Raw genomic sequence first — 27769 nt, 5'->3', positions numbered from 1 at the left:
ATTCCAATATGGCGCATATAAAGTCGATACGTACACATTATGAGGACGAAAATACATCGAAAAACACACACACTTTCCACAAAATGCTTAATGACACCAAAGGGACAAGCGCGGGAAATGGGGTGTTTTTTAGGTGGGGACAAACTAAATATAAACAAATTTAGACACCCACCCCCATACAAAACCACACAAAACGACGAAAAAAACCAACGTCACAAAACTCCCCAAATACCACGAAACACAATATAATCTGGAATCGGACACTTCCCTTGACCTATATAGCTCAACAGCAGCTCCCGATCCGATAAATTAGGATCAAACACTTCCCTTGGCCTATATAGCTTAAAAACATCTCCCGATACCAATATCAACATACACAGCCATACATAGGGATCGAACACTTCCCTTGACCTACGCACTGTTAATTTTATCCGTCATATCCATTCCTGAACCTTTTTGTGTGTGTGTGTGTGTGTGTGTGTGTGTGTGTGTGTGTGTGTGTGTGTGTGCACTTTTCATTCTCTGCCCAGAGGGGACAGAGCGGGCTGTTTTAGGGCTTGCTATTTGCCCTTTTCAGCCATGTTCCTGAACAAAAACAACAACCGATTAATATTACTAAAATTACCACACGATGTACAGCGAACAACACTAAATTAACCTTCACACAAAATCGTTAACTCACTGAAACGAATTCTGCTACAAACACAGCCGACACTCGAACATTTCTGGATAATGAGCAAAAGCAAACTGAGCCCATTACACCACACAAACGAAAACCCCGAACATACTACCAGAGAGCACAACACGACGACATCTACAAACACGCCACACTCACAAACCAAACTCCGCGCCGTCATGACGTCACACACGACAACACCCTTACGTCACGGGTCAAAGCCGACGCGTGGGATCGGACGCTTCTGTCGACCCGTATTATCTATGAATGATGAACTGGAGTGAAATGGTGCATTGGTTACGATACAAGTTTCCACTAGATTATCTTGATTTACATTTTATGTTGCATCTCTAGACCTTAAGGGTAGTGCTTGGATGGTGTGTTAACCTAGTTCCTTAGCCAACACTTGTCTCCCTGAAGTAGTGCTCTGTTACAAATGTGCTCGTTGTTGAAAATTTGTTGATTTTTTCCCTTCCTAAACATATAACAAAATTTTATTTCCTTATTTTGACTGCTGAGGAAAAGAGATGGAGAGGTACAATTTTCAATCACCAACTTGTGGAAACATCCTGAATTTATTCGCTAATTTCTCTCCATCTTACTTCTGTAGAGGTAAGAGTGATCTGGTAGGCTCAAAGTGCTATGTTATTTTGCCACTTGTACAAGAATGGAATGTATCGGCTCAATAATAGAAAGTGCACACTAAATGGAGTGTACACAGCACATCTTATCAGTAGATATTCATCTTTCTTCATGGGTGAACTTTGACATGGAAGATGGTGACAGAAGCGGTAAAACGAGATAAATGCGGTGGATTGACTGCATCAAAATAGAAATGAGAACAAAGCAAACTTCTTAGAATCACTAGACCGTGGAAGCACTCTGTACAATTTACAATTTCTATTTCACCATTGCTACTGTTGTCTACAAGAACTGTTCTACAAGATCCAATCATGAGTCCACTACTCTTCTCTCTCTGTGTAAATGATTCTTTATTTGGAAGAGAACTGGAGATTATACTTTTGTCAAAATAAGTAAAGAAAGATCAACAGAGGTAATGAGAAATGGTGTTTTTGCAAAACTCATTAGCAGCTGTAGTATGGAAGCATGGGGTAGAAAATTCTACTTGTTTGTGGTACATATTGATTGGAAATAAAGTTGATGCTACATACTGTACAGCTGCTAAAATGATTAGATTTAGTCTCTTTTATCTGAAGGTTAAACTGCTGACTTTTGTTGGAAAGGTTAGTTAACATATTTCAAACATTGTCATTCGATGATTATCTACAGGAAAATATTGTGGTAAACATTATTCATTGCACTAAGTGAGGTAATCAGAATTACACTGAAGTGACAAGAGTCGTGGGAAACTCCTAATATCATGCTGGACCTCCTTTTGCGTGCCATAGTGCAGCAAGTCGATGTACTGTGGATTCAACAAGTGGTTGGAAGTCCCCTGCAGAAATGTTGAACCATGCTGCCTGTATAGCTGTCCATAATTGTGAAAGTGATGCTGGTTCAGGATTTTGTTCACAAAAAGACCTCTCAATTATGTCCCATAAATATTCAATTGGATTCATGTTTGGCAATCTGGGTGGACAAATCACTCACTGAAATTGTACAGAATGTTCTGACACAGTGCATTATCATCCATAAACATTCAATCATTGTTTGGGACCATGAAGTCTATGAATGCATGTAATCAAATATAACCATTTCCAGTCAATTATAGGTACACTTGGACCACATGACCCAATCCATTCTATGTAAACACAGCCTACACCATTATAGAGCCACTACCAGCTTGCACAGTGCCTTGTTGAAAACTTGGGTCCACAGCTTCATGAGTTTTATGCCACACTCAAACCCTACCATCAGCTCTTCCCAACTGAAATTGGGACTCATCTGACGAGGCCACAGTTTTACAGTCATCTATGGTCTAACTGATGTGATCATCTACATCTACATCCATACTCCGCAAGCCACCTGGCGGTGTGTGGCGGAGGGAACTTTGAGTACCTCTATCGGTTCTCCCTTCTATTCCAGTGTTGTATTGTTCGTGGAAAGAAAGATTGTTGGTATGCCTCTGTGTGGGCTCTAATCTCTCTGATTTTATCCTCATGGTCTCTTCACGAGATATACGTAGGAGGGAGCAATATACTGCTTGACTCCTCAGTGAAGGTATGTTCTCGAAACTTCAACAAAAGCCCATGCCGAGCTACTGGAGTTTATTTATCATCTCCGTAACGCTTTCGCGATTACTAAATGATACTGTAACGAAACGTGCTGCTCTCCGTTGGATCTTCTCTACCTCTTCTATCAACCCTGTTTGGTACGGATCCCACAATGGTGAGCAATATTCAAGCAGTGGGCGAACAAGTGTACTGTAACGTACTTCCTTTGTTTTCATATTGCATTTCCTTAGGATTCTTCCAGTGAATCTCAATCTGGCATCTGCTTTACCGGCAATCAACTTTATATGATCATTCCATTGTAAATCACTCCTAATGCCTACTCCCAGATAATTTACGGAATTAACTGCGTCCAGTTGCTGATCTGCTACATTGTAGCTAAATGATAAAGGATCTTTCTTTGTATGTATTCGCAGCACATTACACTTGACTACATTGAGATTCAATTGCCATTCCCTGCACCATGTGTCAATTCGTTTCAGATCCTTCTGCATTTCAGTACAATTTTCCATTGTTACAACCTCTCGATATACTACATCATCCGCAAAAAGCCTCAGTGAACTTCCAACATTATCCACAAGGTCATTTACATATATTGTGAATAGCAACAGTTCTATGACACTCCCCTGTGGCACACCTGAAATCAGTCGTACTTTGGAAGACTTCTCTCAATTGAGAATGACATGCTGTGTTCTGATATCTAGGAACTCTTCAATCCGATCACACAATTGGTCTGATAGTCCATATGCTCTTACTTTGTTCATTAAATGACTGTGGGGAACTGTATCGAACACCTTGCGGAAGTCAAGAAATACGGCATCTACCTGGGAACTCGTGTCTATGGCCCTCTGAGTCTCGTGGACGAATAGTGTGAGCTGGGTTTCACACGATTGTCTTTTTTGAAACCCATGGTGATTCCTTCAGAGTAGATTTCTAGTCTCCAGAAAAACCATTATACTCGAACATAATACGTGTTCCAAAATTCTACAACTGATCGACGTTAGAGATACACGTCTATAGTTCTGCACATCTGTTTGACGTCCCTTCTTGAGCCCAGGAGAGGCGCTGCAGGTACTATTGTGCTATTACCAAAGGCACTCGCTTCGGTTATATGCTGACATAGCCCAATAATGCCAAATTTTTCTACTCTGCCCTAAAAGATACATTTGTTGTACGTTTGACTTTAATATCTGTGATTATTTAATGCAGTGTTGCTTGTCTGTTAGCATAGACAACTCTGCGCAAACACCACTGTTCTCAATCATTAAGTGAAAGCTGTCAGCCACTGCATTGTCCATGGTGAGAGCTAATACCTGAAAATTTATATTGGTGGCACACTCTTGACACTGTGGATTTTGGAATATTGAATTCCCCAATGATTTCCTAAATTGAATGTCCTGTGCCTCTAATTCCAACTACCATTCTGTGTTGAAAGTCTGTTAATTTCCTTCATGTGGCCATAATCATGTCGAAAATCACTTATCGTGAGTCATCTGAGTGCGAATGACAGCTACAACCTTGCACTGCCCTTTTGTATCGTGCGTAGGTGACAATACTGCCACCTGTGTATGTGCATATTGCTATGTAGCCTCACAGTTCCTTGATAGTCTTCTATTTTAATTTATTTATGCCCATATTTAGTAACTTGACTATTCAGCCACTACATTTGTACAAAATGGGGAAATTTTTTTTAAAGAAATGCTGAAATTAATAACAATTGTAAATGGAAATTAACTATCATATGCCATCATTTACAAATTTCAGATTATCACTATTTTAAACAAGTATAAAAAAATTTCCTTACAACAAGAATAAGATGATAACCATCTCCAACATTTTCTGAACTCTGTCAATCACAATGGACTCAACTTTCATAATTGTAACAATATTCATGAAAATAATACGAGAAGGAGAAAAATGATGTGCACTGTCCTCTCATTGACTCAGAATATTCGGGATAAGTGACCATAATACTTTGAAAATCTACCTACAAAAATAAAATTTATGACAGAATAAATATATTTAAATCTGGGTTTCTTCTTGACCATTCCATCTGTACTGTATACCAACTCACCATTGCTCAGGCAATATTGAAGTTTCTGTTGATAACATTTTGTACTCATTGTTAAATACTCTCTACCATGAAATCACAAAAAAGTTAAGGGCTAATGATTTACATTAACTTTGCATACATATTAATCACTACAGTAAAATTGTTATAGTAGTATGCTTAAAAAAATAATGTATGCTTGATTTTACTTCTGCAGGACTTGATTATAATTCGTGATGGTTTCAACATTCTCCTGCCTAAATTGGCTAACTGCATTGATAAACTGTCCAAGTTTGCAGCTGCATACAAGGATATGCCTACACTTGGATTTACACACATGCAGTGAGTATCAAGTGACGATAACACTGTACAGTTCTGTAGTGTTACATAGCTCAATGGTGCCTTGAAATGAATGCTTGTTTATCAAGAAATATCCTTTTTACCCTGTAATCTCCATTATTATATGTATTTTTAAATCATCCATGAAACTGTCTTGTTTAATTGTTGTAAAAAAATAAATAACTTTTTCCAGATGAAATCATTATGAGATTGTACAAGGGGTAGGTTCTAAAGGTTTATCTTACAAATGAAGATGCACATTTTTATATCAGTTAGTGTACATTCTGTGATTGCTACTTTGTGTAGTTGATAAAGGTGTATTTTTCTATTTTCCTACAGATAAATTTTTTAAACCTGTGGAGCTCTTTGGCTATGAATGGATGAATGACTGTATGAAAGAATATGCTAGTAAATTGGCTAATTTTACTCACATTTCTCTTCATTTTCAATGATAATGTGTCAACAAAAACATTTGCCTGCCTTCCCTACACTTTTGGTGTGATTGCACAACTACTTCTTAATAGATTTTTTTTTTTTTCAGTCTCTGACGTATGCAATGTTCCAATAATTTTTTCTTTTATTATTTGTAATTGGGTGGCTTCAGTAATTACAGCAGAATGTTTATTGCTGAATATTGTTGTTATGAGATACTGTAGTGAGTGTCAGCTTTCACATCTATTCATTGAATGGCCACTAGTTAGCAAGTGATTGGAAAACTCATAAATTCTTGAAATCTTCATCTCCTGAGTCCAGGAATGATTTTGTTTCACATGCATACACACCTTTGAGTACAAAAATACAAATATTTTGGGTACAGCAGAGTACTTGTTATTTTTGTGAAGCAAGATTTTTCGCAGCCTTTTCTTGTGCTTCTAGTTCATAGTGTGTGACACTCTGCGCTGATGTCTTGAAATTTTATACAGAATATGGGAAACAAATCTTTACTGCACTGAAAATTTTCGTTTTTATCACTGGGCAAAAACTGACCATCATTAGTTTTAACTTGTGCTTGCATTTAGTACTGGAGATATAATCTAATTTAAAAGATACAACATATTACACAAATTGAACAGATTTGGGGGGGGGGGGGCGGAGGAGTCATTAGAGTACTTATGACAAATGTTTTATATTATTTTTTATTGTAAATTTGTACTGTCTTGCTAGGTCTTCTTGACCTCCTGGATAAATTTATTACTTAGATGGTTAATAACACTGTTTCCTTCACCCGTTCATTTCTTTTGCCAAATGAAGAATTGTCAGTTTCAGACACAGATTTTGTTGTATTCTGTTCTTGTTTATTGCATGCACATAAATAATGGAAGGCTGCTGTTAAATTATTTTCTTTAATAATAATAATAATTTTGGTAGACCTGCGCAGTTAACAACTGTGGGGAAGCGAGCTTGCCTCTGGCTGCAGGACCTGCTAATGGATGAACGAGCTCTTTGCCGAGCCAGAGATGACCTTCGCTTTCGTGGAGTCAAAGGCACAACTGGTACACAGGCTTCCTTCTTGCAGCTGTTCAATGGTACGTTATTCCATGGAAAATGATTTTTTTTCTGATCTCTTTCTTCATTGTGAGAATGCTCCTCTCCCACCCATCTGTCCTATCCCCTCCCCTTCTCTCAAGTGTTCTTTTCTGTTCCTTCATTTCTCCTAGGTTTGCTGTTTATAAGGGCTTTGTCAGTGCTTTTTTAATTTGGTAATTGCATGTTTGCTTCTTCAACAACACAGGTTTTGTTGGACACCAATTAAGTACAAATAAATGACAGAAAACAGCAGAGCCTAATTCTTCTTGAACCGAACAGAGAACAAAGGCTCCTGACAATTTAAGTACTCTACACAATGCCACACACATAATACAATGCAGTTGATAATTTAAAAGAAACAACAGGCTGGTTTTTAACATTAAGTTTTATGTTGCAGTTGGTAAATTCTTTTACATCATAGAGTGGGTTGCCTACTAACCAGTCATACTTTCTGTGTTTGAATGCTTGATCTGGTAAATCGTTTACAGTTCGTGGAAGCTTATTAAATAATTTGTGCCCTATGAGTTCATAGCTGTTAAGTGATTTTGACTGAAAGTTGTATGAAGTATAAATACATGTATTGCTTCTTGTGTTGTAGCAATATATATTTTCTCTGTAATGTGCTTCCGCTAACTTATTATTTGTATAAATTAAAACAGTGTGTGTGTGTGTGTGTGTGTGTGTGTGTGTGTTTGTAAAGTTTATTACTGTCAAGATTTCTTTTATTCACAAAACAAAGGTTTACAGTGTACCTTATCTGAAGAACCTAACATCTTTCTTCTGCAGTAATAATATGTCATGCACACCATTAGAGTGCCCCTGTAAGATAATACCAAATGGTACTACTCTTTGCAAAAATGAAAAATATGATGTTATGACACAAGTTTTAAGCCTACTAAAATCATTACTAGTGTGTAGAAAAGTGATATCATCAGCATATAGAATTTTACTGGATTTAATAAATGATGGCTGGTTGTTAATCATATGAGGAACAAGAAAGGGCCAAGAAAAGATCCCTGTGGAACACCTACCTTAACTTATTCTGTATTGGACATTTTTTTTCGCAACTCAGACACATTGCTTAAATTGATTTAAGCAAAGCCTTTGTCCTTAAACATTCCAAGAACATATTTGATTTTAGATTCTATAGTAGTAATTGCTGACAAATTTTTCCTAGAGCCATATTGAGATCCACTAATTATTGCTAGAGTTTTAAATTAGTCATATAACTGTTGGTAAACAGTACGTTCAAATGCTTCAGAGAAAGATGGAACTATGGAACTTTGCCTGTAACTTGTGGGTGAGCCTGTATCTCCCTTTTTGTATACTGGAATTACCCTAGACTGTTTAAGTTCATCAGAAAAATATCCCTCAGATATACACTTGTTTATACAATATATTAAGTGATACACAATACTTTCTTTAACATGTGACAAGATATGTTGTATACATCTGCATTGTCTGCTGATTTCAACTGTTTCACTATTCTTAGAATGAAATGAGAGGAGACCTTGGAGAAGTTAAATATACTTGTATTTGTTGTAGATGATTTACAAAAAGTTTTTAAAAATAATTCTAATGAGCTGATATTAAGTTTGATTATAGTATTTCCTATTTCTTCAATTGATTTAATAAGAAATCATTGTATTGTTGGGAACTGATATTAATTTTTTTTGTTTCTTGCATATTTGGCAACACTATTTATTAGTTTCCATGCAGCTATGCTCTTACTGGTGGAATTCTCAATACTGCTGCAATTGTGTACTTTTCTGGCTTCCACATTGGCTTTTTTATACTGTTTCCTACATGCAACATAGGCTACTCTGGCATAGTCAGTCTTCAGACTATTAAATATTTTGTGCAAGAACATAACTTAAGTTTTCATATTTGTCAGCTGTCTGTCATACCATGGATTTTGTTTGTTTGGGATTTTGGTGTTGAAGCCTTTGTCAATTAAATTGCATATCTTTATGGGAATGATGTCATCAGATTGTACCAAAAATGCTTTAAAAACTGATCAGATGTTGTTTTTCCTGACAGATCAGTATGTAAAAGGTATTGTGTGTCACCATAACATTGGCCAAAAGAGTCTCTCTCTACAAGAGCTCTACAAAGCCCGATAATTTTTTCATCAGTGACAAGTCTGACGATGACAACTTTTGGGACAGGCCAAATTATATTACTTTTTGCAAGAGGGAACCATTTTATAAAATTTAAAGATACAAAATTATGTTCAGAAAACAGAAACACTGTCACATCACATGATACTTCAGTACTTTTAAAATTGACAAAAATATTGTCAAGGCATGCCGATCCCTTGTGGGCGCATTATTGATAGAATGAAAATTGAACTGTATTAGTACATTTTTCAGTCTGTGACACAAAGTTTATACGCTGTTGTCTCAAAATCAGCATTCAGATCTCAACTTATTAATATGTTCTAAAGTTCTAGTCTCTCTAAATACATCTAACAGCATATCTAATTTTTCTAAAAATATGTTGATGATACCCTTATGTGATCTGTTCAAAGATATTATTACTAATTTAATTAGTGTTTGAGTACACAGTACCTTTTTTCAGATTGAGAAGTACACTAATACAGACTGCACTCTCAGAGCATGCACTCACTGTTGGTACACACACAGTAGCCACCTATATGCAGACTGCACCTCATTAGGAAAACAGACACATTCATGAACAAGCAAACAATCCTGACTGATTGGGAATAGCAGAGTTCAGTATCGCAAAGTCATTGTAAATATGAAAATATGACCACTGAAGAACAGTCCGAAGAACTGACATGGAATGGCTCACTCTTGTCTATGCTGTTTCTCTGTCAATCTGGGTCCATTTGGCAGCTGGATAATACATTCTCACTTGTCTATGCTGTTTCTCGGTCAACCTGGAGCCTGCTGGCAGCTGTATAATACATTCTTCTGGTGGGTAGTTGGTAATGATAGTGTAGCATGATTCTCAACCAGTAGCAGTGAGTGAGAGATGACTTTCTTGGGTTGGTTTGAATCTTTCTCCTTCTTTCTCTGTCTCTGTCTCTGTCCTATAGAATCCAGAAATGAGTACTAGTTTTGAGAGCTGGATCATCAGTAAGATCTAACTGAAATTCCATTTATTGAGCTCATAAAAAAGTATAGATATATCTGAACTACCTGTCTCAGCAGTGTGTGCTCCTATTTCTACACACATAGAATTTTCTAACAGATTACAGTAGTACAGACATAAGGAAGTCCAAGAGCATTCTGGAGATCACAAATGTTAAATGATAAATAACTGCAGGAGACAAGAAGCGGACTTGTGACCCACATGTCACCAGGCAGTGGCCATTATTGTCAAATATTAACAGTAAAAGATGATGACCATTTTTGAGTTATATAAAAAATAAAAATAATGCACAATTGAATGATAACCAATTCTGTGATCATAATGTTTAGTAAGAATATAAGGGAAACTGTGGGAAGAGATTTACAAATGTCTGCAGTAGTATGGGCTGGATACTGAAATAATTTGTTGTGTAGTGAATGATTACTCCCTCCCTGTGGTAAGAAATAGTGCAGCTGCTAATAAACAAATACAAATGAGTTAAATTTACCCTGAGAAAACAACATGTTAAGTGCAGTGCACGTATTGGAGGAATAGTGCCTAACAGCAGATTTTCATCATCATCATCATCATCATCATCATTCATGACAGTGGCTTGATTGGCCTGTGTAAAAAAATTGGACTGTGAAAAAATTGGGACTTTGTACGGGCACTGATGATCGCGCAGTTGAGTACCCCGCCAACCAATCACCATCATCATCATCATCATCATTAACAGCAGATTTTGATTTGGCTGCCTTTATTTTGGTTATGTTTATTCATTTATTCCTTGCTACTCTACATGTCCACTGATATGCAGATGCTGCAAAACAGTTTTTTTTAGTAGTTTTGATATCTTTAGTTGTTGATAAGTAGTGGTTTACTCATACAAATAACAACAACTAGTAATAATTACACAAGGAAGGTAAGGTAAAGGTAAAGACCTGAATCCTGGATCTAAGGAGCCAAGCAGACCTGGCTGATCAACATTTCATTCTCTGCCATTGGCATCATGGGATGTGGTATGGGGTGCTTGTGGTCAGAACACTACCCTCCCAGTTGTTGTCGGGTTTCTTGACCTTGGAACTGCTACTAATTGGTCAAGTAGGTCCTTAGTTGGCCTCATGATGCTGAGTACACTCCATACCAGTTCTACCACCAAGGGAAACTCCCTGGTATTACCAGGAATCATAAGCGGGTCCACCACAAGACAGTCACACTGACCACCCAGCAACAGAGGCGGACTAGCAGCTATTTTTCCAAAGTAGCAACTTTGTTAGAAATCTAATTATGAGAAAGCTAAGCCGAGTGAGCATAAATACAAGGATGATTCAAACGAAAACCTTAAAAGTGCTATAATATTTCTAAGTGTAACAATGAACAACAAACTTACATGTCATTTTGTGATATAGTCTCCCTAATGTTGAGTGAATTATTTCATTGTTTTAGGAGTGCATAGATACCATGATGAAATCATTATTTTGGTCATTTGTGTGGCCAGTCATGCACTGTTGTTTTCACCTCTTTGTCATTTCTGAAATGCCTGCCTTCCATTGCTTTTTTCAGTGCACCAGACAGATGCAAGTCACTAGGATTGAGGTCTAGTGAATAAGGAGTATGTATCAGGCATTCAAATTTATGTTTCCGAACGGCCTCAACTATCTCACGGGCTGTATGAGGTCGGGTGTTGTCGTACTATAGCAATACTCCTGAAGTTAGAAGTACTAATTGTTTACTCCTGATTGCAGAGCAGAACTGATTTTTCAGCATGTCTGAATAAAAACACTACTGCCACCTACCAACTCCAACACACAACTTTTCAAAATTTTTTTGAACTTCCATTTGAATCACCCTCATAGTTTATAGTAGCATATGAATAGTTAATTATTAGTGTAATTTTAAATTACTCATCATGAAATCAATTATATGCAAATGATTAAAGAGAGACTAATAAATAAATAAAAAGAAACAAACCTGTGCTTATCCTTACTAATATACACTTTGACTTGGTCCACATTCCTATAGGTTTTCCTTTCCTGTAGAGTGTAAAAAACATGGCAATTGAATGATTGAATAAATAAATGAACTTTATTTCATAGCTTGTAATTTTGCATGACGACTAAACAATCTTACCCAAAATTTCAGGTGACAGCAGAAAGGTCAAAGAACTTGACAAACTAGTAACTGAGATGGCAGGATTCTCCAGATCATTCATAATTTGTGGTCAGACATACACAAGGAAGGTGGACACTGAGTGTGTAGCAACGCTGAGCAGCCTTGGTGCCTCTGTACATAAGGTGACTCATTGTAATATTATCTGTTCTTCTATGTGCTTTAAGTTTCTTGTTTGTTTGTTTGCTTGCTTATTCTTATTCAGTTCATAGAATGTTCCAATAAATCACTCTGTAAGAATATTCGTCAGTGCTGTGAATTCAAACAGTTTAGTTTTGTTATTGTGAAGCAGTCAGTTGGCACTGTGAAATACTTACCTCCCACAAAAAGTGTGGAATAAATATACATTCAGTTGACTGTAGGATTCTGGAATGTACTCATATAAGTACCTCTAGTATTATTATTAAATGATTATCTTTCCTGAAGTCGATAAGAGATGTATTGTGATTATTTTTTGAATACTATCACTTTTTAAAATATCTCTTTGCCTACATGATATACAGTACCCACAAACCCACTGTAAGTACTTGGCAAAAGAACAGTTTCTTTTTAAAATAAAATTATCCATTAGATGGTTGTCGTGGACTTTTTGATAGAGCTCCACAAGAAGAAACATGTACTTAAATTTAATTGATACTTACATAATTTTGTTTTTTAGATTTGCACTGACATACGCTTGTTAGCAAATATGAAAGAACTGGAAGAGCCTTTTGAGCAGACACAAATTGGTTCAAGTGCTATGCCATACAAACGCAATCCGATGCGTAGTGAACGTAGTTGCTCCATAGCTCGCCACCTTATGTCACTGTGCAATAACACTCTCCAAACTGCTGCCACCCAGTGGATGGAGAGGACACTTGATGACTCGGCTAACAGGTAAAGTAAACTGAAAAGAATTCTTATGCAATCTACTGGGCAACCACTTTCTTAGTTTTATCTCTACATTTTTCAGCTGGGTTTTGCCTTGGTGTATCTAACAAAAAACTACTTTTTCAGTGATACCATTGTGAATTTTTTTTAATACATTCATTACCTTGAGGGCATCTTAGGTTAGGAAGTGAAATATTTTTAACTGTCAGGAATATGCATAATTCTGTAATGTGTGTGTGTGTGTGTGTGTGTGTGTGTGTGTGTGTGTGAGAGAGAGAGAGAGGGAGAGACAGAGAGATGTGTACAAACAAAGAAACTGTATTGAGCCTTTTGCTGTTTTCAGCTAAGTTATGAAATCAGCTATTGAGTGAAAGTTGTAGCATTAATTAAAACTTTTCCAGTTCCAGGATTGCATTTGTTATGGAAATAACAAGAGTTCGCAGAATGTGAACATTCACCTATATGCAGTAATCCTGTAAGAAACCTATGGTATTGAATAGTAGGATGAAATTCTACTTTTTGTTGTGGTATTCAAATGATTAGTTAAATGATTGGAAACTTTTTTTGTCTGTGTAGCTTATTTCACTTATACATCACACTGATTGTTTCATGGTGAAATGAACAATTTCTGTTTTTGCAAAGTTTAATTTCAAATTATTGTTTTTTACCCATGCCTCCACGTCCCCAAGTGTCTGCGCAATACAGTGGATTGCAGATTAAATCTTCATTGGTTTTTCGGAAGACTATCGCTGTTGAAACATCTGCATAGATGATGATATCTGACTCAACCTGGCATGGCATATCATTGATGTAATACAGAAATAGCAGTGGCCCTAATCTTGAGCTTTGTGGGACACCTAATTGTATGTGTTTCCAGCCAGAAAGGAATTTGTTGCCAGTGTTATTAACAAGTACACTTTGTTTTCTGTTTGTCAAGATTTTCCTTGAAAACCATAGGTAGTCAGTTTTTGAAGAAGCCAGTCATGATTGCAGTGTTGAAGGGTTAGTAGGATCGCAAAGGATGCCTGATACATACATTTTATTATTGAGACAAGTGCTAACTTTTGTGACCAATTCATTTATTGCATGGGGTGTGCTGGAGCCTTTCCTGAAACCATACTGATTGTATAAAATAATATTGTGGGATGAATTATAATTTTCTATCTGGTCACATGCAGCTCTTTCAAATATGTTTTGAAAAAAATTGGTAACAGTGAGATAGGCCTATAGTTTCCCTTTTCATCTTGTTTGTCCCTTTTATGAATTGGCAGAACTTGAGTATATTTTAATTGATACTGATTGTACAAGGGATGTTCAAAAAGAAATGAGCCAGAGGCATAAATACAGAAACCTGCACCTGTATGTTAGAAGTATTGACCCTGGTTGTTCAGACACTTGTCACACTGTGACACAAGGTGGTGAATGGCTGTCTCATAAAATTCCAGGGGCTGCGATGTTAACCAGTTCTGCACATACGGCTGGACGTCATTGTCCGAGGTGAATTGTTTGCCCCTCAGAGCCTTTTGAAGGGGACTAAAATCGGCCCCCTTCTGATTCAGTTCCTGCAGCATGGGACAACAGTGTATGCCCAGTATTACTTGCAAACCTTGGGTCATTCTGCTCCACGACAATGCAAAGCGTCATACGGCCAACATAGTCGTGACACTCTTGCAGAAATTCAAATGGAAGGTTCTGGGCCACCCACCGTCCATACAGTCTGGATCTCTCTTCCTGTGATTATGCTAGTTTTGGTCCCCTTAAAAAGGCTCTGAGGGGCAAACGATTCACCTCGGATGACGACTTCCAGCTGTACATGCGGAACTTGTTAATATCGCAGCCCCGGGAATTTTAAGAGACAGCCATTCACTGCCTTGTGTCACAGTGGGACAACTGTGTCAACAGCCAGGGTCAGTATTTCTGACATACAGGTACTGGTTTCTGTAATTATGCCTCCAGCTTGTTTCTTTTTAAAGCCCCTTATATTATTCTAATGGGAAGATCACCCCAACCCACTGAGTTTAAATGTTTTAGAGATATTATGATTTTAGACCTCAGATCTTGAAACATGTGAGAACTTAAAATCCGAGCAATTTCCCTCTGCCATACTGGGAACTGTACTTGGTGGTGAGGAGTAACCAATTTTGTTACAACTAATGAAGAAATTATTGAAGGATTCACAAATGCCACTGGAATCTGTTTCTGTCCTACCATTTATCATTAGTTTAGAGGGACATTTTTTTCTCATTTCACTGCCATCCTCACTTCTTATAACAGACCAAATAGCTTTGGATTTGTTTTTTGCTTTTGAAATGAATGTATTGTTTTCAGTACGATTTGCTAGTTTAACTAATTTGTTAAATGTTTTTTGAATGTGCTAACATATTTAAGAAATTCAGGATTTTGATTGACTTTTGCCTCCATATCAAGTTTCCTCTTTTTGATGCAAGACACACTAATTTCTTTCTTTACCCATTATCCACTTTTATGAGACTCAGTCCATACTGTTAAAAAAGGGAAGCATTCATTGAATATGCATGTGAATTTGGTTGAAACCTTCTTGTAGTTTTTATTTGTTGAAGTGTGTTTGCTGACTGACCATACAGCGAGGCTTGGTTTTTAATAAATACCTCCACTTTTGCTTGGCTGAAGTCCCTACATCTATTTGTTGTGCAGCCTGAATTTAATTTTTGAAATACAATCTTCTTTGATGCTGTAATTATGATTGCTTATAATATTATCAATACATGTTGAAGTAGTTGCAGTAACTCTTGTGCATTGGCCAAAAATTAGATATAGACCATTTGTGGCTATCAGATTCTTTAAATGTGAAGCAAATTTTACATCAGTTCTTACATCTACGTTGAAGTCAGCACATATAATTTGATTCTTATGCAGTTTTTCAGTTTTTAATTTATGTAAAAGAGTTTCAAATGTCTTTAAGAATACAGAGCTTACATGGTACTCAGGGTTGCAATACATACTGACAATACCATTTTGTACTCTTCATGTTCTGTGCAACAACTTTCAAAAGTAATTTCTTAATTTTTGGCTAAAATTATCTCTCATTTCATAGTATAATGAGGAATGGACTAATATGCATGAGCCTCCATACCGTTTAGTTCTAAAAAAGTTGTTGGCCAGTGTGTAATGTGGAAGTTTCTTGAGTATATTGATATTTCCACTTCTAAGTCAATGTCCATTCAGACATATTATATTTACTGACTGTTTCATACTTTTTAACAGAATTTATCTATCATAAAGCTTTCCAATCATTCCTCCAGACTGACTTCCAGTGTTCAAAGTAGATGGTTAACTTTAACTGAGTGTGGATTTTACTGAGGGAGAAGGAGGTACTCATTGGTGATTGTTTAGCAATTGTGATAGATTCTTTGGCATAATAACCATAAATGATACATAGGAGATGGTTTAAGGATTATCTGAGCTGATAGCTTTAAACATTCCAACAGTTTGATAGATATATTTGGATAGCACGTGTTTTCAGTGGCAGATGTATCATTCGGGCATTTTATGGCTGCAGAAAGAGTGACTTTTTAACATTAAAAAGGTGCCAGATGTTATAAGAGGGGCATTGCATGTGATTGCTGTGTCTGATATAGACAGTTGTTTTGAAGGAATCACAGAAAGGTGAAGATCTACACCCAGAAGGAAAACTCCTTGGTGAGTGGGTTTTGGGGCAGGTGCTGAAGTTCTGGCAAAAAGAGCAGAGGATGTCCTTCCCATGGATTCAAATCACAGAGAGGTCATCAGTGAGATGTTCCATTTTATAAAATTGCTTCACTACCATTTGGACATACAATTAACCTTGTGCCCATTGCATAGTGTGGGCAATCAAATGTATGAATACTCAAGTAGGAAGAATATCTAAAAACTAAACTGCATTGGCATATTCTACTCTTCAGATAAATTATACTGTTCATTGTGAATCACTGATTAATTAGTTCTTGATTAGGTAGGTCACACAAGTATTTGAAATCTTCTGCACACTGTCTGTTTTATACAGCAAAGGAAAATACCAGTCAAACAAATGTAGCTTTTAAGAAATGAAATCCTTGTCATATTGCCAACTTCTGACAGCATGTTATCTTGTTAACGCATCTAAAGCTTTGTGTAACTGTGAAGAAATAACTTTATTTTTGCATGTAGCTTCAGCTTTTAGATTTAGAATGAGCTTAGTGTGCTCACCCTTATTTAGAGGAGAAGGTGTTCCTTTTTTTCCTTTCAGGTGCCAATGGGCTGGGATAGCAGTCCCTATATAAAATAATAAAAATAATTTTCTTTCTTACTTTTTGTAGTTGAGCAAATGAAATGAAAGTCTCTATTTGTTTCTTGGTGTTGCATGTAAGAGTTGAAAAGCAGCTTTGTTTTTTGTGGCGATAAAAATTTGTTCACCATGAAAAGCTATTCAAAAATTTCGATGTGGGCACTCATTTGCTAATCAAATGTCTTTCAGGAGAATTACATTGGCTGAGGCCTTCCTGTCTGCTGATAGTGTGCTGGTGACGCTGCAAAATGTTTTTGAAGGCCTGGTAGTGTATCCAAAAGTTATAGAAAGGCATATTCGGCAAGAACTCCCTTTCATGTGTGCAGAAAACATCATTATGGCTATGGTAAAAGCTGGCGGTGATAGGCAGGTGAGTACCAAAGTATATCTTGATCAAGTAATATGTAAGTGGGACAATGAATGTAGGATAATTGTAAAGCTAGTTGTATGAAGATTGTTCAAATGATAAGATTATTGTGGAATATATTATCATGATGTCTAGCCATTTGCTGGGAAACATTTCATACATATTGGAAGAATGTGAAGAATCATGGAGCTCAAGTTTCTCACTATAGCACATAGTCATACTACATTACTTTCTGTGCAATTTATCATACTTAATCTTGAGCTAGTGCCCTGTTCCAGAGACACAGTTTTGTTAAATTAACAAGTTGTTCAGCCACAATGACAGCACTGATGCTGTAACATTCATAAAATTTTTGAAGTGCTACAAAAGTTGATTATTTTTGTCACAAAAAGCTGCTGTAGATATAATTAACACTTAGAAATTTTAGTACATTTGCAGCCATAGATGTATCAGCATGTGTGTGTTTGCAGTAATTGTCACATACTGTTAATGCAAAGGACACAAAATTAAGCATTTTGTTAATAGTAGTCAGTATTTTGTAAAGAGACATTACAATATAACCTAATTAATTGCATTACATTATTTTAATTCACTGTTTTTGGGCCCTATATACTTGTGTAGCAAATGCAGATTAACCTAATCTCAGTCTCTGTTGTATTGCCAGCTATATCACCTATGGCAAACATCATCTTCCACTAAGGAATGTTTAGTAACCAGGTATTTTTCAGTGTGGACAAATGTGGAAACCACCACAGAGTAATGATCAATGAATATAAGTATTATGAAAGTACTGTGAATATCCCAAGTTCCTTAAATAAATGTCTGCAAGGTGGTCTTGGGTGGGCTCCAGCTATTATTCTGATTACACGCTTTTGTGCAATGAATACTTTCTCTCTTAATGGCAAATTGCCCCAAAGTATGATGCCATATGAAAGCAGTTAATGAAAATAGGCATAGTAGGCTAATTTATTGATATGTTTATCACGAAAATTTGCAATAACCGTATTAGCATAAGTAGCTGAACCTAACCATTTCAGCAGATCATCAATGTGTTTCTTCCAATTCAATTTCTCATCAATGCACACACTCAGAAATTTTGAGTGTTCTGCCTTAGCAACAGACTTCTGTTCATAGTTTATATTTATCAATAGTGTTATGCCATTTACTGTACAGAATTGTATAAACTATGAGAGTCCAATTGCAGGGAACCACTTAATAATTTTCTGAAAGACTTTATTTGCAATTTCCTCAGCTGATTCTTGGTTCTTGGGTGTGATTACTATACTTGTATCATCAGCAAAAAGAACTAGCTTTGCATCTTCATGAATATAGAGTTACACGTCGTTACTATATATTCAGAACAATAAGGGACCCAAGGCTGAACCCTGTGGGACACCATTCTTGATACCTCCCCAATTTGAGGACTGTGCTGGTTTTTGCAGACTATCTGTACTGTTAATTTCAACCTTCTGCATTCTCCCAGTTAAGTATGAATTAACCTATTTGTGTACTGTCCCACTCATACCACAATACTTAAGCTTATCTAGAAGAATTTCATGATTCACACTATCAAAAGGCTTTGAGAGATCACAAAATATGTTGATGCTAACATTAGACACATTGCTGGGAATGCGGTGTGAAGTTTTCGCCATTCTGTGAGCAATATGTAAAGGTCTAGATAATGCATTCTGCCAAATATATAAATACAGAGCTTGAAGGGTTGATCAACATGTTGGGGCAATTACACATGGGCGTGACTGATGGATCACCCATCATAAAGTCATACCACACACAGGATGCTTCCAGGAAATGGTTACTCACTCAACTAATATTCAGAGCACATCTGGGTAACCAGACCAGTAATTATATGTGAATGTAGGCTTTCCTGGTGTACACTGCAGATGAAATCTTCTCGGGCTTCCATCTGGGTAGCTGCGTCGAAAATCCGCGATGTTTCCGGAGAGTATCATTCTCATCATCTTCACCAGAAGATGATGAGAATGACACTCATCGAAATGTCGCAGATTTTTGACGCAGCTACCCGGATGGAAGCCTGAGAAGATTTCATCAGACCAGTAATTGTCACTAAGCCTTTCCTAGGGTAATCCTGAAACATTTTGCTGCTAAATTGCAATAAATTGCCAGTTTTATTAATTAGTGGGAAGCCAAAAACTGCAGTATAAACACACACACACACACACACACACACACACACACACACACACACACACAAAAATCATTTGAGTGCCTGTACTGCTGCACCACTCACCTCCCCTCTCTACACTAATATCTAACTCCACTGCTACACTATACAATTCCCATAATCTGCCAGTTCGTGTAGCAGCAACATAAAGTGCAGTAAAGTGCAGTGTACAGCACGGTTGTAACAGCAAAGGAAAGTGCAGTTTTTAATGATGACAGCATCCTCCTGGATGTTACTGCTCAGAGCTGCAGGTTCATCCAGATGAAAAGCTACTTGAGACATGAATGTGCCATGGGTGCTGGCCTGTGGTGGCAGTGTTATATTATAGGGGACATTCACCTAGGCTTTCATGGGACTAGTAGTAGTAATCAAAAGCTGTGGACTATGAGAACATTATTGCAGATCACCTGGATCCATTCAGGCTTGATGTGTTCCCTGATGGTGATGACATCTTCAAACAGGATAACTGTCCCTGTAACAAGTCCAGAAGCATTCTAGAGTGGTCTGCAGAGCACTGTAATTAACTCAGTGTGATGTGTGGGCCTCCAAATTCTCCTGATCTGAATTCTGAAGGACAGACCTGGGACATTATTGGGCATCAGTTCTGTGCCCATAAACCCCACGTATGTAATGACAGGAACTGTGTGACCCGTGCAAAAACATTTGTTCCCACATACCTCCAAAAACCTACCAAGAACTTGTCAGATCCATGCCATACAGAATCACTCACGTTGTGCTCCAAAGCTGGACCAACATGCTATTAAATACAGTAGGTAGTCATAATGTTTTGGCTCATATGTGTATATTCTTATCAGCAGTAAAATTATCACCACCAACCTAATGCCAATATAAACCCGTCCAGGTAATAGTAGCATCACTTGGCAAGTAATGACTGTTAGACACACACACACACACACACACACACACACACACACACACACACACACACACAGAGAGTCCATGTAGTATCTGTGAGCATGCTGTCCCTGTGTAGAATGGGGAAGGCGTGTGACCAAACTGAGTTTGACTGAGGGCAGATTGTGATGGCCCAGAGGCTCAGCATGAACATTTCAAAAATTGCACAACTTGTTGGGTGTTGAAGGAGTACTGTGGTAAGTGTCTTCATCCCATGGAAAAACCAAGGTGAAACCACATGCAGGTGTCGTGGGGTTGGGCAGCCACCCCTCATTACAGATGTCAGACGTTGTAGACAGGGCAGACTGATAAAACAGGACAGGCAGCAATCTGTGGTGGAACTAACATCAGTATTTAATACTGGGCCAATACAAATGCGTCTGAACATGCAGTGCCCTGAACACTCCTAACGATGGGCCTCTGCAGCCAACGACCCAGGCGTATGCCAATGTTAACACCACTACATCGGCCACTATGACTGAAATGGACATGCGATGTTGGCACTGGATGTTGGTGCAGTGGCAGAGCATTGCATGGTATAATGAATCCTGGTACCTTCTCCATCATGCTTATGGGAAAGCACGAATCCAATACCTTCTCCATCATGCTTATGGGAAAGCACAAATCCATTGTCTTTCAGGGGAACAGCTTCTTGACAACTGTACTGCAGGATGGAGACAAACTGAAGGTGGCTCCATTGTGCTCTGGGGAACATTCATGTGGGCATCCGTGGGTCTAGTGGAGCTCATGCAAGGCACAATGATAGCCAAGGAATATTGTACACTGGTTGAAGACCACGTACACACCTTCATGATCATCATGTTTCTTGATGGCAGTGGTATTTCCCAACAAGATATTGCGCCATGTCACAAGGGCACGAGTTGGTGGAGTGGTTTGAGGAACACAGTGTGGAGTTCCAATTCATGTGCCGCCCCACAGCTCGCCAGGCATGAACCTGATTGCACACATCTGGGATGTAATTGAACATGGCATCACAGCTCATTACCCCTTCCCTTGAATTTACGGGAATTAGGCGACTTGTGTGTGCAGATGTGGTGCCAGTTCCCTCTGGTGACCTACCATGGCCTCATTGCTTGCATGCTGTGCCATGTCGCTGCTGGTGTCTGTGCTATTAGGTAAATGGTCATGATGTTCTGGCTGATCAGTGTATGTGATTGACACATTCAGTATCATTGTGAGATATTGCAGATATCATCCCTGAAATATCCAAATAACTTAAGAAAACTAACCTGTAATAACAGTGTATAGAATGTTTTAATAGCTTAGTAAGCTTGGCATGAGTAGGGAGTAAGGGGTGAGTTTGCTGTGTGCATGTGTTTGTTGGTTAGGATAGAGAGCATAACAAGAGAAGCTGACATTAGGAATCCTAAATATATGTAAGATAAATGTCTATTACAAGAAGCTTTTCTCTTAAATATACACTCTTTCAACTGACTTTCCAGTCTTCTTTCTTTCTTCCTTCCTTCTTAATATGTTTTTAAATCTGCAGTCTCTCTCTCTCTCTCTCTCTCTCTCTCTCTCTCTCTCTGTGTGTGTGTGTGTGTGTGTGTGTGTGTGTGTGTGTGTGTTTTTTTTTAGAGAAAGGGAGAGTTGCGAGTAGTGGCACTGTGTAATGTGTAAGCCATACTTCTTTCAGGTATATGTTGCTGTGCACTGAAGTCTGTGTTAGATAGTCACAGCTGCATAATCATCATTTAACCATGCATTTAGTAATCTGAATTTAATTTGTGGATATTTGATTTATAGGTGTGCCATGAAAAAATTCGTGTTCTCTCGCATGAAGCTGGAGCACAAGTGAAACAAAAGGGTCTTGACAATGATTTGCTGGAGAGAATACGTCGTGACCCATACTTTTCTCCAATTTTGTCTCAGCTGGATGATCTCCTCAATCCATCAACATTCATTGGAAGAGCTCCAGAACAGGTATAAAGCTTTACTTTACTGTTAGTAAACCAAACACCTTGTTTGTCTCTAATGGATTCGATTCTATATTTACTTGCACAGAAATAGTAAAAATGATTTTAGAACAATAATTTACTTGTTATTTATTGTTGCTTATAAAGAATGGCAAGTCACAGCACAATTATGCTACTGAAGGTGATACAACTTCAGTGTATACAGATAATGAAATATCTTCTAAGAACTTCACAGTGTTCTTTACATCTGTTACAAACCCAGCTTTTTATTTTGAAAATATTCATATATTTTTCATTTTGTTATTGTATTCATCAGCACACTTGAGCATATTATCAGGAAATTGTTATTGATGGAACTTTGAAGTATTGTCTTCCTTTCTTTCACAGGAAGATGACATACTTGTTTCAGGGGCTTGTTTTAGAATATGACCTTCAAAGAAAAATAGTTGTATGCAATTTGTCATGTTAATGACATATCAGTTAGGAAGACTGAATTTAATATCTTGTATTGTGAGGTAATGGCCAAAGACAAAAATACTAAGAGTTTTGGAGATAGTATCAGCTGAAACAGGTATAACACTGGCAATAACAAACGGAGAGTCAGACGACAGTTGAATAAGATGAGCATTTTGTTGTTTGAGTGCACAGCTGGTTCATTTACAAATGGAAGAGTGTAATAGAGAAGCAGTGGGGTAATCAATTACAGGCATTTATGTACCAAGAATGAACTGCAACCAATAATCCCTTCCACCCTGGCTGGTGTGATCATGTGGGTTTTGTTTTGAATTTGCCATGGCTCAACCACGTCATTTTTCTCCGGAATGCAATGATTCTGTGAGTTCCTGGCATGCATTTGGCATCTGTTTTGTTTCATACTGTGACCACCAGAGCAGAACAGATCATTTCAAAGAATAAGAAGACAAAGCCACACATATCGGAGATGCACTATACAATATATTTTCCTCCATTTTCTTTGTTTAAGGTAATTCCTGCATTATTTTAGGCTGGGAATGTATCATTCAATGTTTATTACGTGTTTAGACAAGTTTGCAGAAGAGCTTCAGTGAAGTTTGAATGGTAGGAGACGAGGTACTGGCAGAATTGAAGCTGTGGGGATGGGTCGTGAGTCGTGCTTGGGTTGCTCAGATGGTAGAGCACTTGCCCGCGAAAGGCAAAGGTCTCGAGTTCAAGGCTTGGTCTGGCACACCGTTTTAATCTGCCAGGAAGTTTGAAACATGATGCTCATAATACACCATTCAGGTGTACAAGTAGCTTTAAGAGTGTTGTGATTATAAATTAAATTATCTCTATCAAATTTTGATACTACATTTGTTAGTACAATATTGAGGCACATCTCTTCTATAGATTTCCCGTAATTTTCTCTTTTATAATGAACCAGATGGTCAATTATTACAGAGAATACCTTGGTAGCGTGACACTGAACTGTAGTATTTTGCATGAAACACATTCAAAACCTGTTTTCATTGCCAAGAAATGTATGATTCATGTGATTTTTTAAAGTTATTATTCATGACTAACATAATGATTCCGCAATGGGCTTGCAGGTAATAAAATGCCCTTCTTGTTAAAAGTAAGCTTGCCTTGTCTCTTACCTTTAAGTAAGGTGGTTAAAAGCAAACAAGAAAGAACAACTTTCTTAGTCCTTTACTTGGATTTTCACCTCTCTGATGATCTTTTCTACACGAAACAATGTGAAATCCAGGATGGAATGTAACAATACCAGAGAGGGAAAGTTGCTACTCATCACATAGCAGAGATGCTGAGTCACGACAAGTACAACAAAAAGATTCACACAATTAAAGCTTTTGGCCATTAAGGCCTTTGTCAGCAGTAGACACACACACACACACACACACACACACACAAACACACACACACACACACATTATTGCAACTTGCACACTTGTCTGCAGTCTGAGAGCTGAAACCACACTGCGAACAGCAGCACAAGTGCATGATTGGAGTGGCGACTGGGTGGGGGTAAGGAGGAGGCTGGGGCGGGGAGGGGGTAGGATAGTATGGTGGGAGTGGCAGACAGTCAAATGTTGCAGTTTAGATGGAGGGCAGGAGGGAAGGTGCGGAGGGGGGAGGGGTATGTAGCGGAAAGGAGAGAAATAAAAAGAAATAAAAATAAAGAAATTAAAAGACTGGGTGTGGTGGTGAAATGATGGCACACCGTTGGGTGGCTTGCGGAGTATAAATGTAGATGTAGATGTAAATGTAGTGCTGGAATAGGAACAGGGAGGGGTCTGGATGGGTGAGGACAGTGACTAACAAAGGTTGAGGCCAGGAGGGTTATGGGAACGTAGGATGTATTGCAGGAAAAGTTCCCACCTGCACAGTTCAGAAAAGCTCATGTTGGTGGGAAGGCTCCATATGGCAAGGCTGTGAAGCAGTCATTGAGATGAGGGATATCATGTTTGGCAGCGTGTTGAGCAACAAGGTGGTCCACTTGTTTTTTGGCCACAGTTTGACAATGGCCATTCATGTGGACAGACAGCTTGTTGGTTGACATGCCTAGTGTGTGTATTGAATACCTGTTTTGTGAACAGCACATGGTAATTTTGATTACATGCTCTTACTGTTTGACAGATGAAAGCTTGTTGTGCCAGTTTCACAGCAGAGGATGAATATGTTTAGAATTACATAATGGGATGCACAGAGTAGCCAAGTGATGATGTAGTTCTATGGAAATGGTTGCAATTCATTCCATGCAGACTACAGCTAATGATCTCATACAAAGGCAGGCATTTTGTAACAATATTAAATTATTACTGACATGGAATTAAGGCTTTTCAGAAGCAGCCTTTATGATTGTGAAGCAGATTTATTTCGTCTGCACTTGTGAAAGGAATCAAAAGTACAGACAGGCTCAGGAAAACTTCCTTCAGTCACCAAATCAAATGTTATAGAGCAGAAGTAAATATATTTGTGATATGAAGAGACTAAGGCTAATTTTTCTCAGTGAAGTGAACTATCATAGCCCATGTCCACCAACTCACAAAGGAGGAAGTACGACTGATGATCATTTCCCAACAAGATAGGACTTTATTACACAAGCACTTGATTAGAATGAGATTACCTTCAAGCGCTTGATTAGAATGAGATTACCTTCTGGATCTCTGCCATATTACATATGGCAGGGATGTAGGGAGAGGATGCACATCATGTACATTCATGATTGGCATAAAAACTACAAACACTTCTCTTTGATATTAAGCATTTATGTGCAGGCTTGGTGAAATTATAGTGTTATGAATTGGTCCAGCATGTAATGACATTGTAATTAATGTTAATTAATAATGAAAGGAGTGAAAGTAACAACTTGCCATATAGCTGAGACATTGATAGATACATGAACAGGAGTAAGAACTGAAGACTGAGTCAAGTTGCAGAGCTGGCACAATATAGCAGACTAAAACAGCTTATTAGTGCAAGTGTGTGTTTATGTCTGTGCATGTGCACGCCCAATCTTTAAGCTGTACTGTAATTTTTTTGTCTTGATAATAGCACGGCAGTTGAAACATATTGGTTTGTGTATGTTTATTATTAATTTTTTTGAAACGTTTGGTATGATGTTAATAGTAGTGAAAAATTTCCTTGTGACGACATTTATATTTACATTTGTGCTCCTTAAGCTGCTGTACAATGCATGCTGGTGGACATACCATGTCAATATTAGTGATTTATTCCATTAATGCAGTGAGCAAGGGAAAATGACTGTTTATATGTTTCCACATGAACCCAGACCACCTTTATCTTATTTGCATGGTCTCTATGCAAGATGTAAAGCAATATAGTGCAACTGTCACACACTTTTTCTCAACACTGGTTCTCTGAAGATTATTTTTCAGATTCCCTTAACACCTCAGTAACACTGATGTAATGGTTTGTATTGACATTCTGTGACCCTAGTAGCATGTAGCCAAATTGGTTTGATGTCTCCAGTTGTTCCTACTTGATAAGGACTCCAAACAGTGGGGGAGGTCTCTGTGATTGATCTCATTATTGCTTTGAATGCAGTTTCATTTACAGATTCACTGTAATCTCTCAGAACCCTCCTAACAAGTCTCTGATAATCTCCCTACTACTGATTATACATATTTATCCCATTTTGTATTGTTGTTTGGTATTAGTTCCGGATATTTAAATGATGTGATTGGCTCCAGAGGCTTATGATTAACCTTTTAATGAGATAATAATAATAATAAAATAATAATAATAATAATAATAATATTTGTTTGTCCATGTTAACTTTACAGTCTTGGACATCATAATTTTTTTGTACAATTATATCGATATCATGTCATTCCAAGAATGAATATATACGTCAAGTAGCACATTGTATATCATTCCATGCAATAATGTTACAAACAAATTAGCACATTATATATCACTCCATACATATAATGATTATATACATCAATTATCCAATTGTAATAATTCCACCACTAATATACTGCAGTATGTAAAAGAATAAACTAACAGTACTGCAGTTCAAAATTCTTTTAATGAGTATAAACATCTTTCTATTAACAAATTTTTCAACTTGCTCTTGAAAAGATTGCCTTGGAGTTGCTTTATATTTTTTGGCAACTTATTATAGAATTGTCTCCCAGTTACATATGGACTGTGGTCTGTAGCTTTCTTGTCAGTCCATACCCTATGATAGTCACTTTTGGCTCAAGTATTGTAATTACGGGTGTCACTGTGCTTTACACTATTTTCCTCATTCTCTTTTACAAACATTGTGGCCTTAAATACATACGATGAGTACACAGTCTGTAATTTATAATTTTTGAAATAGTTCCTACAGGACTGGCATTTGCTTATATTAGCAATTATCCTAACTGCTCTCTTTTGAAGCCTGAAAATGCGATCCATATGGACAGTGGGTGCCCAACCCCAGACCTCAATCCCATATTGCAGATGTGAGTGTTTTAACCCATAATACACTTGTTTAAGGACAAGGGGAGCTATTATATTTGCAAGACATTTTAGTAAGTAAATATTACTAGAAACCTTTTTACAGGTGGAGCCGATATGCTCTTTCCAAGTGAGATGTTCATCAATCAGTATGCCTAAAAACTGATGTTTGTCAGATATTTCAACTGTAGAAAGTGAT

At 37.6% G+C, this 27769-nt stretch overlaps 1 protein-coding gene across 1 annotated transcript in view; it reads left to right on the top strand.

The window, feature by feature from the left end:
* LOC124594276 (adenylosuccinate lyase) overlaps positions 1–27769 on the top strand; it is a 52683-nt gene that overhangs the window by 21241 nt on the left and 3673 nt on the right. The window contains exons 3-8 of the mRNA XM_047132641.1: positions 5136–5260; positions 6626–6783; positions 12023–12174; positions 12708–12925; positions 17391–17571; positions 22454–22630. Of these exons, the coding sequence (XP_046988597.1) occupies positions 5136–5260; positions 6626–6783; positions 12023–12174; positions 12708–12925; positions 17391–17571; positions 22454–22630 (1011 nt within the window). The remainder of the gene's footprint in view (positions 1–5135; positions 5261–6625; positions 6784–12022; positions 12175–12707; positions 12926–17390; positions 17572–22453; positions 22631–27769) is intronic.

The sequence above is a fragment of the Schistocerca americana genome, chromosome 2 (assembly GCF_021461395.2).
Source record: "Schistocerca americana isolate TAMUIC-IGC-003095 chromosome 2, iqSchAmer2.1, whole genome shotgun sequence".
Classification (NCBI taxonomy): Eukaryota; Metazoa; Arthropoda; class Insecta; order Orthoptera; family Acrididae; genus Schistocerca; species Schistocerca americana.
Note: the sequence above shows the minus strand (reverse complement) of the source record. Positions and strands in the feature narration are given on the sequence as shown.